The sequence below is a fragment of the Amblyomma americanum genome, chromosome 4 (genome assembly GCF_052857255.1).
Source record: "Amblyomma americanum isolate KBUSLIRL-KWMA chromosome 4, ASM5285725v1, whole genome shotgun sequence".
NCBI lineage: Eukaryota > Metazoa > Arthropoda > Arachnida > Ixodida > Ixodidae > Amblyomma > Amblyomma americanum.
Genome location: NC_135500.1, coordinates 214301216 through 214314732, shown reverse-complemented (window position 1 = coordinate 214314732; position 13517 = coordinate 214301216). Strand labels below are relative to the sequence as shown.

The following is a 13517-nucleotide window of genomic DNA, read 5'->3' as shown; positions in this document are numbered from 1 at the left end:
GAACTGTTCAGAAACTGTGGCTTTTAAACAGCGCTTGGGATCTGACGGCAATATTTTTCTAAAAACTGCCACTGATGGATGGAGCAGTTTTACGACAAGCAAGAGTCGCGTTGTAAGAACGAAATAAACATCACTGAGTAAAAGGATTGCGTTTCGTCATCATCCCGACCATTAAACGCCCTTTTTCTCAGACCCCTTTGCTTGGCTCCTTCCTTTCCTTTTCTTTTTTGCTATTAGCTGATTCACTCTGGGCTTCAAGTGTCTTTTCTAACCCTAACACCAAACGCAAAGTGCGCACTCCGATTACAGTGCGGAATAAAGAAGCGGAAAGGTATGACTCGTTGTCTCACAACGGTCGGCATAAGTCGCCAGCAGTGAGTAAGCGAGCGAGTAAATTGACTAGCATAAGCGGGTGGCTGAACTAGCTTCTTGCATAAATTGTGTTAAATGTGCTTCTATTTTGAGCGAGGCATTGTTCATAAGTTCATAATTCTTCCACAATGCAGCGTAAACTGCTCCAAAATATTAGACTTTCCGGAGGAACTGAGCTATTAGCACTGTTATTTTCCCGACATGACGCTAGCAGGGGGAGAGCGCAAGCAACTTCCGTACTGGCTAAATGCAGAAACCTCCGCTGAAGCCATAACTGGTCCGTCTACCGCTATGAACGTAACTGAAGGAAGAATTGGCGCTAGCGTCTGTAGTGAAGAAAAAGGTATCTATATGAGGTATCTATAATAATAACCCTCATGTAAAGCCCTCAAGGGCCCTTGAGGTATCTATAATAATAATAAAAAAGATCTAACCGCAAGAAGGTTCTGAAAAGTGAAAAGATCTCTCGCTCTATCTAAACCATTTGAATTTCTGACGCCCGCGGCCGGTGCAACAATCGCGCATACTTTGCGTGTTTCAGGAACTCCATCAGCCGCATTACCTCGAGCGCTGTCGCCTGCTTCGCGGAGCCCGTCACAGGCACTTGCATCATGTCCCTTCACGTGTTAGTGATGTCGGTGCTGCGACAACTACGGGGCTGTTTGGTTTTGTGCCCATCTCGAAATTGCGAAGAGCACAGTGAGACCCGCAAGAATATGACAGGAACCGCAGCCTGTGCTTACTTTCTCGGGAGGCACCGCTCATTTCGGCACCGTGGATCATGAGCAGTGAGGGGTTCCGGCAATTTCGTCCACCTGTGGTTCTTTAAAGTGCACTGACATCGCACAGTACACGGGTCTCTAGAATTTCGTCTCCATCGAAATTCAGCCGCTGCGGCCGGGATCGAACCCGCGTCATTCGGGTCAGCAGCCGAGCTCCATAACTGCTGAGCCACCGCGGCGGATTACATGGTACGGAATAATGTAACATAGACATATGCATTTACCGCAAATGCTCTCTGCCCTGCGTCCATTAACTAAGTGCTGCGGTTACCATTACAGACCAGGAGCGCAACCAATTTAAACACGCTACAACAGCAAGGAAAGGGTGTAAGAACACCGAAGTAAAGCGCGGCGAGCGGCCGCGCGCAGAGCAGACGGACAACGATACATCCACCTACCTCCCCTAGCGGGCCCGATTTTGGAGCAGTCCGGGCGTGAAGCAGATTCCATGCGAACACCCCCCGTGCCCGGTGTTTCGGTCATCGTAACTGCGCTGCCAGCCGTTGTGAACGTAACTGAAGGAGTAACTGGCGCTACCGTCTGCACTTCGTGGCCGCTGGGAGGTATACGAAGTTTCATCCCCCTGACGCTGGTTTTGTTGCTGAAGAGTGAAACTGAATTTAACTTGAAAACGAAACACACTGCATTACACAGCAATACTCGTTTTAATGAACTTTTAAAACAGCACTGAAATATGACATTTCTTAAGTTGCTCACGGAAAGCAGGGGCACATACAACGAATACATACTTATGCGATTTGTTATGAAGAAGCTGCCTCACATATGTGCCCAAAGCAGTCACTGAAAGCCACGAGACGCGCCATCAAGCAACGTTCGGAATTGCAGAGTGTGGACCCAGCAGGGGGAAAATTGTCACCATGGTTGCTATTTCACAAGTCATGCATTCACGATGGTGGTTTCAAAGATGTTGAGGCCAACATTCGACTGATGCTCTTGTGATAACGCGTGTACAAGCGTAATTACTGCGTTCAATTCAGGCTTTCGTCACTCGCAATTTTGTCACTTCAGCAAAAAGGAAAAATTCGTACAGCAAAACATCTACGGCAAACTTCTTAAGGCTACCTCGTACTGGCTTTCCGCCCAGTTCTAAGAAAATTGCAGTCCTGCTTTCAGTAAGCAAGACACGTTTCAACGAATGTCGTTATAATCGTGGATTTTCTGTCTCGCACTGACGAATAAGAATGCTTGTCACCACAAAAAGAGGAACAGGAACTGAAAAAAATGAACGTGTCCTCAGTGATAACGGGCAAAAGCGCTCAAGTAATTAGAGGCCGCAAATCACTTTCATTTCATTCAGCGCCCACCAAGAAACTAGCTAGGCGAAGCACCAAAGCAGCTACCACTCTTTCATTACCGCCGCATTCAGCCAGACGAAGAAAGCGGGAGAATTTCTGCCCGAGAGATAGAAGCAAGCCGCTGAACGGTTCCCAAAAGCCCGCGGCGCCTAAGCTGGCTTCTCGCCGCAACCACAGAAAGGGGAAGCAGTTCTTCGTCTTACTATTTTTTCCTTCTTTTTCGCTTCGTACCCTTCGGCGTCGAAATGCTTCCTTTCTTCCTTCTACTAGGGCGCCTACGAACAGAGGCGCCCCAAAGCGCCTTCTTCCCCGAGGGCCTTCTGGGAGGAAAGGCGAGTGAGGGACAGCGGCGATACAAAAGAAGGCGCGACAGACGCCATTTCCTCGCGAGACGTCGTGGCAGTGCGCGCACAGGCCCGAGAAGACAACTAAGCCCCATTGTCTTCCCGCCCGAAGGCAGATCGCGCAACGTCCCGTTTTCGGAATACGTCGCAGGCAGCGGTGCCGGCGCTATACCAAAAAAAAAAAATACACGCGCACAGCATGCACACCTGCGCGTGATTCCGAATTGGGACAGAGCTCCGCAAGAACAGAAAGTAAAAAAAAGCAATAGGAAATTCGATCCGCGGAGCGAGAAAAAAAAAAGTTTGAATAGGAACGCACAAGATGTGTTCATCCGGCTTCCTTCCCACAGATGTGAACGGGAGAGCGGGGGAAGGTGAGAGCAACTGTCAAAAGAAGTTGGGGAATGAAGAGGAGAGAGCGGGATAGTTGGAAGAAGAAATGATCGGTGATGGGAAAGAGCGAATTGGAGGAACCCGCCGAAAAAGGAGCCAGCCATGCGCAGACACGCGGGGCAAGAAAAATCCACGACGCTTACCGACCCGTCCGCTTGCGCAGGCAGGCCGAAGAAATGTGGTGTGCTCCGGCGGGAAGCCACGAGACGAGAGTGGGTCGGGTGGGGCGGGAAGCTGTGTACGCAATTTTACACCGCAGCGGAGTGTGAAGCAAAAAGGGGAAAAGGAATCATCTGTAGATGGAGTGTGCTCCGGGTGCGAATGGACGAAGAAGAGCAAATGACGAAGGCACTCCAAACAAACACTCGCACCGGCTCAATGTTCTTCGCACCGCACCGTGCTTTGCGCAGTGTATTTCTGTCTGTTCTTCTGTTTCTCCCTTCTCACCTCGCCCCACGGAACTGCAAGGATGGAAGTTGATAGAAGTACCGGAGACAAAAGGAGTCCGCTCAGAGGAAATAGGGTTGAAGAAACGGATGGGACAGCGGTGGGAAAGAAGATGGGCGCGGAAGGATATAAGTGTAAAGGTAAAAGCGAGGAATAAAGCAAGAAAGGCACGCAGTGAGGAAGAGAGGTGCTCCGGCGCCTCTTTATTCTGGGCATGCAGCTCCCTCACCGCTTATTTTCCTCCTCTGACTTCTTATTCGCTCTGCGTGTCCTCGTAGCGCCGATTATTGTTTTCCGCCCCGACATTCGCTGCCCGTGCACCACCAGCTACGAGGAGACACGAACGCGTTCCTGAAATCGGAAAAAGAGAGAGAGGCGAGAGAAGGCGGGAAAGAGATGAAGTCGAAAATTGTTTTCTTCTCGTGGTTCTTTTCGTTCTAAAACGGTGAAAACCTCGATCGAAGAAAGAAACTAGCACGGAACCTCGAAAACGAGGGGACCGTGACCGAACGCTGTGGACGCGTTGGAAGCGACGAACGCGCCAAACTCCTCCTTGTACGTAGCTTCGCATACCGCACCACGAACGCGGTCAGCTGGCTCCCGACAGAAGGCCGACGTGAGGAAAGAATTGTGGGAAAAATTGAACGAAGAAAAGAGAGAGATAGAGAGAACGAAAGACGTACCTTTGGAGAAATCAAGCAATGACCTCAGCGTAGCCTGGAAATTAGAAAAAAAAAATGAACGCCCTGAATGATATTCAGGAGAGAAAATTACCCTGGCTCTAACTACCGGTAAAGTGGTGGGGAATTCCGGAGGAACCTCGGGCCGTAAGGAACGGGAGCGGAAGAGGCAGTTCGCAAACAAACGAAAAAAATTCACGAACCCTGCTTGCTACAAATTCTTCACCTCACTTCCATCTTTCTTACTCCTCTCGCTAGCTTTCTATATCTCACTCCCTTTCCTATATATCTGTTTCTTCCTCCTTAACTTCTATTCTGTTTACTTGAGAAGCAACGAAGGTGTTCAATGAAAGAGCGTAACTATGAGTTGGCGATATATCCATCGCCCTCGAAAGCGAAAGAAGCCTGGATCTTTCCTTCCATCAACAAAGTGTAAGAAGCAAATGTCAGAATTGGAAGGAAAAGATCATCAAAAATGCACCAGTTTGAGAGAAACGTGGCCAGCTATACTTCTTTGACATTACTGCTTTCGCTCTCTTTTTCTCTTCTTTCCGCACCTCCTGCTGGGGGGTGTCGGACCGAGCGTATACCTGCTCAAAATGTGAAATCGAAAGAACCTCGGGACGCGAAAATGGAAATGGCTTTTTCGGATCTATTTTCTTGAGCGCGTTTCTTGCACCTCAGTTCTCTTGTGTTCTTTTTGTACTAATTTCGATCTCTTTTTTTTTTTCAGTCAAGGTACCAATGCGATGCCAGTAGCTCGAAAAGAGCGCACAACAAACAGCGCCAGAACTGAAGTGTAGCCTATACTAAGTTCGGTCACGGCAAGCGAGGAATGCTTTCACCTCTGTGTCTTCGCTCTCGAAGACAAGAAAGACAACAAGTTATTCAGAATTCCTGTCATGTCGCACTTCATGCTCTCGGTCTGTCACCCCTGTTTGCAAACAGAAACGAGCACTCAAAACATAAATATTTCATGCACATATTCGACATTCGCTAGAAATTGGTACGCCATAGGCATGAGCAATGGGCTTTCCAGAGGCCCATTCTACTTTTTGCACACTGTATCCTTAAAGCGTGGATGCAAGTTTTGGTGTGTTGTTGCCTGTCTTTGGCATAATTCAATTGCATGCAGAGTATGACTTAGTTACTATGAAGTAATTAGGCACAACAATACCACAAAAAATTGGTACGAAATTAAGATAATTTTCGCTGAGAAACATTATGGATAATTTCGAAATACTTCTTATGAGCGTGTAAGAGATAAACAAAGGACGGTAAATCTTTTTAGGCTATTTATTTTTTGATCTCGGAAATCTTCACACCGCTGTCCACAAGCGTATTAAGCATGGCTGGCACATGCGTGTGTCTTTCGCGTGCTTGTGTTTCGTGCTCGGTAACAGAAAAAAAGGAGGATACCTCTCTTATAAAGTCTCTGCACCGGCACAGTGCTTTTATGATTCCTCTGCTTTTTAAGCCCACAGTGTAGGATGAAGGGATAAAGAAAGACACAAGCAAGAGCGGAACACTACAGGCAGCTCCTTCAGTAGCGTGGATTTCACTTCCGGGATTTCACTTCCGCCGGACGATCCGGCGCAAGCGTTGGGTGCAGCGAGAAGAGAAAAGGGGGTGGGGAAAGAGTTGCTCACAAAATAATGCGGAGCCGTCGAACAAAGCGCGGCAGCCGGTCGGGACACCGATAAGACCGTCTCTATCGCCGCTTCGCTGACGCAAGCCCCCACCGGGCGAGCGAGCGAGCGTCTCGGCCGGCCAAAGTCATATCTCCCACCGTTTTATGATCGTTATTTTTTATTTGCTCAGCATATCCTAGCCTCCTGGCCCCGGCACTTATTCTTTTTCTCACTGCATCTTCTGTTGCTCTTCGCGCGCGTCCAATGGAAAAATCGATACGAAAGACAGGGCCAGAGCTGGGCTCGGCCCGTCCCGCCCACGCTAAAGTGTCTGATCGGGCCAAGCGACACTGCTGGCCGGCTCTCGCTACAAGCTAAACGACCACGACAAGAACAACAAAATAAGACCATGCGTGCATGAGACCAACACAAGCGTAGCAGAACTGAGAGCCAGCCACAGCGACATGAAAGCTGAGGTGCATTTGAGGAGGGGAGTTGGAAAGAGCTTCTGGGGATGCCACTTTTCTAGGCCGCCACCGCCTTCTCCTCTCCTTTGAGCGGCCTCTACGTACTGTACATACGTTGCCAAGGGTCCTGGATGCGAGCGCGCGAGAAAATGTGTTCTTTGCGAATCGGGCCTCACGGCTGACGATTATTTCTGGCCCAGGAAGGAAAGAATGAACGGAGTGCGCCTCACACCGGCAGTTCTATCCGTTCCTCTATATTTTTCATTTGCTGTTCTTTATTTGGCTTTCCTTCTTTTTGTCCCTTCTAAGGTTCTGTGTGGTGTTCACGTTTTGCGAGTTGTTTATGGCTCGATGAACCCCGTCCGTGAGCAAGAAAAAGGGGAGAGAGTGAGTTTCCTTATTGAAACTGAAACAAAAACGCACAGTCGTTCAACCAAAATGACAGTTCTTACATTTGATATCCTTCGCATACACAGAAAATGAGAAAAAGCTTTTTTTTCTACGGGAAGTTGTTTATGGACGCAATTTTTTTGCACATCCTCTGCCTTTACCATAACAGTCGGGACACATGTAATTTTCAGCCAGTTATTTTCAAAAACGCACCGCATTGCTTTTCTGCGAGCGTATTATCTATCCGAGGCGAGCGCAAGAAACACTTTAAAAGCAAGATTTTGCTACGCATCGAAAGTTGAGGCCATTCCAATCAATATGTTGATAAAATTCTCCTACAATGTTCCGCAGTTCCCCAACAATTAAAATTGATAACCAAGGAAGCTGGGCTGGAGACAATCAAAAATTAAAAGGAGCAAAAACAATCAGATAGGATAAGAGCAAACGTGTTCCTTTGATGCGTACAAGAGACTATTTCGAATACTCAGCGCACTTTTTACATCCAGCCAGGAAATAAAACAGACGGCAGTGTAAACAAAACCATATGGGCTAGTGAATGCTCCCATATTGCAAATTTCCTCCACTTTGGGGGATTCGACTAATAACGCGGACTAATCCTTTCTCACTTCGAATTATATACCACTTCCCACTCGCTCCACCATCTTCTAGTCGTCCTAGTCAGCGTAGCCGAATAAATGACGTGTGTGCGTGTGTTGAAAGTGCTTGGCCGCTTGTGTTGGAAGCCTAAACATAAATCTAAAAATTAAAATTGTTGAATCTTTTTCTGTCGGGCTGGGTTGAGAGAAAACAGACGTTGCAAAAAGAGACCGCATAAATAAAAATGCGTCTTAAGATATAACGGACTTATTTTACATACGTAAGCCTGCTCGGGGGCAGCTGCATACGAGATAAAGCGTCCACATCACGCAAACTTCATAGGGAGCAGTTAGACGGGTAAACACCGGATTCCATTAAAATGTCTCATGCACATTGCACTAGCCGGCTATAGGTGCTCACTAACACTGAGCGCTACCAAACAAGTGTACCTTTTAGCGAAGACAAAACACTAAGGTCGGTCGTCGGTATGAAGTTTGATACTGTCACATACTTACTGATTACACTTACTACTGGGCGTCATTTTGCTGAAGTTCGGCAAGAGTTATGTGACTACGTTTCATGGAAGTCTATGGTTGGGCTGGTCTGTGCGGACCAGAAAAAGTTGACAGACGATCACGGCGGATGAAACGCTCCCAAGCTCCTGAGTTGGAACCATGTTGGACGGCGGGAAGCCGAAGGACAAGAAAACAAGCGTGCATTGAAAGAATTACGTATTTAATGGTCAGTGTTAGCTAGCGCGAGCGCTTAGTAAACAGCACCAATGTATAGGGTGGTGTATGTAGTGAAACCAGCAACGTCTTCGAAACGCACCCGCGCAGATATAAAGTCCGCATTGCATCCGTAATGTGTGCACCACGCGGCTTGTGGCGTACAAAACACACAGGGCGTCTTTAAGCAAAATGAACAAATGTCAGAGGCCCCTATTGAGCAGCATAGAGCGCGACTATGTCGCTGATAATATACAGCATGAGACTGCGCAAACAAAATAATAAGAGCAAATATCGACGAGCAAGAAATGGAAACAAAGAAATATAGGGTAGACGCGGCTTGTGCTCCCACGTTCGCTATAAGGCGCACGTACATGTCGCACAGACGTACGTACGACCGAGTATTCAAGAACAAATAAAAAACGCCCCTCAATCTTCGTCGACGGGAGAGCCTTGTTGACGTTTTTCTAATACCAACAGCTCCATTCATTTGACAAAGACAGCGCCGCGCTCTAAGTTTAAAGGTTTCACTCGACGAAGTTCTATCACTTCTATCAATGAAGGTAGCACAGGGAAAGGATGATTTAGTGATAAAAAAAAAGATTTAGAAAGCGCTGTCACAAAGCGGTCAACGTACGTCACATGATAAAGCTCTACTCTGACGTTGTTCGAGGGCGCTATAACAGCATTGCGAACACAGGAAACAATAAAACATAGCCAAGAGGAACGTCAGTTTCCTGGAGTTCCTTCTTTTCTTCACTCGCGTGGAATGACCACGCCGAAAGTGCACTTAAATGGGAAAACAGATGACGAATGCTCCCTTAACATGCTTTCCACGTAAAGCGCTCGCCGAAATGACCACGACACGAAGTGCACTTTAACCAGTTCAAGTTCTGCGAGGTGGTCTCCCTTATTACTTTTCCTTTTCTTTAAGGTCACTAGATCTTGCCTTCTGGACTGCGCCACTGAAAAAGCCTTCGCTTCGCATTCTTTTGCTCGGGGCCAATTTCGGCGGTACTTGTGCCCGAATCGTTCCAAGTGAGCGGCGTCAGCACAATCGCAGCGGGCCTGTTAGCTCAAATGACGAAAGTTGGAGTGGTACAGCATGGGCTTATATATACCTATATATGCCATCGCTGCGAAAGAAATGTAGTTTACGGGCGGCGGAATAAGCTTTAGAACGGCAGAGAAGCACCTTCGTTACGCTTATCAATGTAACATGCTTGCCGTCTGTAGAAGCTTTAAGAAAGTTTGGCGGGCTAGTTGGTTGTGAAGCGTCATGAAGCAAACAGAGTGTGACGTACACAGTGTTCGTTTCGCTTTTTTTTCTACTGTGTCGGCCTCCGACAGCGCTTTTCCCTTTTTGATGCATAAGAAGCGGCTGCTTTGCGGATTACACCATTGATTATTTCGGCACCCTGGGCTACACAGGTGCATTATGTATATAAAGCATCTAAGATTACGATAAGCCTTGTGTGTTGCCTGGCTATTACATGGCCAAGTACTCAAAAAGTTGCAAGAAATTAGTGCTTTACAGGCGAGGTACTTTCTCTTTACGGCAACCTTGACAACTCCTGGATCGCCTGGAAGAATTTAGTGTTGCAAGCGCTACCTTATTAAGAATAATGATGTGTATTATGATTATCGTTTTGTTTTAAGCTGTTAATTTGAAAGAGACGCGCCCACGGGATATATCCTCAATATTTCATAAACCCGCCTTTCATGCGTACAGTAATATGAAAGCTGAAGTCTGGTGGTCAGCGAAGTTAGGTTAGAGGGAGTAATTTCTGGGAAGTTTTGAGTCACGTAAGTTAATTCTTACCATTGGGAAGCAAAACGATAAAAAAAAATTGAATAGTGGTTTAGCATTCACCAGCAAACAATATTTTGCGAAAGCACAGTTCTTCTTGCATATGGGTACCACTGCCGCGTGCCTGAAAGAGCGAATGGGTGGTCAACTGACCCAGGTAGCCAGTTGTACGCGTCTTAAAGTTTTCCATCGTCAGTGCCAATTTACCCAATGTACGCCGACGTAAGCTTATGCTCCAGTGCCACGTTTCTGCAGCAATGTTTGGCTGCGGAGATAGCGCGGAGTGGCAGCGAAACTGACGTGTTCGCGCCGCCGCGGGTTCGAATCCCAGTTGCGGCAATATTTGTTTATTTATTTATGGTTTGGACAAAGTCACTCTCAAGGTCAAGCTTCACACAAACCGGTGAGCAGGTTTGACATCGTGAAGCAGTGTTCTCGCACTAAAATTTTACGAACATTATTTGACAGCCTTGCGTTGTCGTATCAGAGTCCATGAATGCCGTCAAACCAGGTACCAAGTTTTCTCGCATGCTATTGATACAGAACTTGTTGCGTTAGCTCAATTGACCCTGAAGAGAAGAGATGCAAACCTAGTGCGCGATGTTATCTTTGCAGTTCATACAAGGCATAAATAAGGTTTTTCGATGACCAAGTCACCTAAATAAATTTGTTTTTACTGCTCAGTGAAACTGTGGCTAAACTAAATGCATTAAGGTGGATTCTCAGCTAATTATAAGTACCAATGAACAATTATCCGGCGCCCACAATTCAAAGTGTAAAACTGTGAGTGTTTACGTTAAGTCGAAACCGAGTGATGCCGAGTGGTCTCTTCGTATAGTTCCGGATAGACTCGCATTTACGGTCTTGGGAGGTGTGAGCAATTCGGCTGGCCTTCCCGCTCACCTTTAACTAATAGACGCACCTATGACTTTCACGGGACTGAGCCTGGTCAAGAGCGTACCAAACAAGAGTCGCTCGGTAGGATTCGTAGTATTTATTTATACCACGTGGCTGAAAGGGAAACGATGCTCAGACTTAGCGAAAACATGGTTCCAGTAGCGGCTGCCAATCAACCTCGCTGCTGTTTTCCACGACAAAGCAGTGCATACAGCGTTGTGCGCAGGCTGTGACTGATGCACTGTGCACGCGTAAGAAGTGGCGACTCCAATTCGGACAACGGAACAGTGACCTCCACAAATCTTTTCAGGCTCGCCAGACTCTCTCAAGCACAGAGGATCCGGAAGGTACTCAGGAGGCAGATCCAACAGTAACTTGTACATAGGTACGCTTCCGTGCAAAGTGCGTTCCCCGTTTTCGTAGCGTCGCATTTTTATTTTCGTCTCCTGATTTTCGTAGACAACAGCTCCTGCCTTGCGACTGCACCCGACCACTTAGTTACGTCCTGGACGCCATCGTGCTAGTTCGGCAAAGCGTTGTAGTGGAGTAATGTCGATGGAATGATACGGCGGCTGCCAGAATGAATTTTTTTTTCCCCGAATGCTACAGACCCTTGTTTCATTTGCTTCTGCCTTCTCTGCATCTGCAGTTTCGCGGAACCGTGTTTTACCCCCTGCTCCTGCTGCTTTTTTTATTCTTGTCTGTCTTGACGTTTGTCCTCAAGTAGTCCGCATTTGATATCAAGAATGCATGTGTGTTGCTGCCCTTGTCGTACATGCCTCCAAACGTGTGCTCTCTTGTATGTGATCTGTGAGCGTTGCAGCAATGTTTCCTGCTGACGCCTTGTGCAAGCGAGAGTAGGCTGCTCACTTCACTTCAAGAAGAACCTTGACAGCTTGAGAAAGCTTTGATGTGTGCAACGTATGTCGCTACCTTTACGAATGTTGTGCGTGCGTCAAAAGAAGCTCTCATATTGAGTTAGGGAAGAAAGAATGGAAAAAGAACTGACAAAAAAACCTTTGGCCGCTTGACTGTTCTTTGAGAGGAAATATAAAGCGTACTTTATTCTCACCTGAAAATGTGCGGTCATTCATAAAATTGATATTTTTGTTTACTTGGTCCACATTGAGAGAATCTATATATTACCTGATTATAAAATCTACCAGGTGTTTCAGGGAAACTCACCTAATTTTTAAAAATAAGAGTTTTGAGGCAAAGAGAAGCTTTTTATGGGGATAGTAATAATAGAGTTGGCGGACGCCCAAGACAAGCGAATCACGTTAACTAGTAACGTGTTTAACAAAATTCTACTAGTAACCTTTTAACCATTATCGACAGTAGTCCAGTCGCACTTGCAAATCTGTAGCCGGAATTTGGATCTAGCTTTATAAGTCTTTAGAATTTCGAAACAGCGATTACTCTCGCCGGTGCGGCTCAACTAATTCGGGCCACTTCTTGCGCCATTCGATAACCGCGCGTCTGCGTGCAGCGCGAAGCGACGTCGTCGCGATACCCCGTAACGCACGTGGCATTCTCTTCCCCACCCACGCTGCAGCAGCGAAATGGTGGGGATGGGCGAGGACATGGAGGTAGGCCGGGAGCGGGTTGCACGGCAGCATGGACGGGACAGCGATTGTAGCGTGGCAAGAGCGTCACGGAGTGAAGCGATTCCTTTGACGTCACTATGCGCCCTCCTGCAGGAGCGCGGTCTTCGAACGTCGCGGTCCAAATTAGATGAGCCACAGCGGCGAGGGTAATCGCGTTTTCAAGATTCTGAAATCTGATATGGCTATTACTAACTCCGGCTGCAAATCCCCAATTCCGCTCGGGAGTCTAAATTAAATAAATTGGTTTTTTCGGGGAAAGGAAATGGCGCAGTATCTGTCTCACGTATCGGTGGACACCTGAACGGCGCCGTAAGTGAAGGGATAGACGAGGGACTGAGAGAATAAAGGAAGAAAGAGGTGACGTAGGGGAAGGCTCCGGAATAATTTCGATCATCTGAAGATCTTTAACGTGCACTGACAACGCACAGCACACGTGCGCCTTAGCGTTTTGCCACGATCGAAACGGGGCCGCCGCCGTCGCGTTCGAACCCGGGAACTCCGGATCAGTAGTCGAGCGCCCTAATCGGGAATCTGTGAATAATGAAGAAAAAGTTAAGTCATTTAATTTAATTAATAACGTTACTAGTTAACTTAACTCGCTTGTTTGGGACGTCCGCCAGCACTGGCATTACTATCACTCAAAAAGCTTCTCTTAAGCTTGGAAAACCTTCTTTAAAAAAATTAGTGGCGAGCTCTCTTGAGACACCTGGTAGATTTAACGCATCAACTTGCAGCGTGTATTGAGAGTAGACTTCCTAAATAGCTCGCAAGCAGGTCAGCTTCCACACCTCACGAGTGCAGCGGGCGCACCTTTGGACTAGGAACTTGATCAACCGCCTTCTCCTTGCTAAGAGCCCGCGTAACGCCGGCCCAGATAGGTTAAGTTGGCCGTGTGCACGAGCAGCAAGCTTTTCACAAATCTTCAATGACAGCAGCCCTAAGCTGTGCCCGAAAAGAACAATATTTAGCGATGAAAGTGTAATTGCACATGGCATCAACACAGCTGACAAGACCAAACCGCACTCAACCCCATGCCCGTTCTATTAACATCCCGTT

General features: G+C 47.2%; 1 protein-coding gene across 4 annotated transcripts in view; it reads left to right on the top strand.

Annotated features, from left to right (window-relative positions):
- Positions 1 to 13517, top strand: part of LOC144129295 (glutamate receptor 1-like) — a 191844-nt gene that overhangs the window by 39896 nt on the left and 138431 nt on the right. For 2 of the 4 annotated variants that reach the window (XM_077663319.1, XM_077663321.1), the window contains exon 2: positions 11165 to 11239. The exons of the other annotated variants lie outside the window; for them this stretch is intronic. In XM_077663319.1, coding sequence (XP_077519445.1) covers positions 11165 to 11239 — 75 coding nt within the window. The remainder of the gene's footprint in view (positions 1 to 11164; positions 11240 to 13517) is intronic. 4 annotated transcript variants of the gene reach the window in all.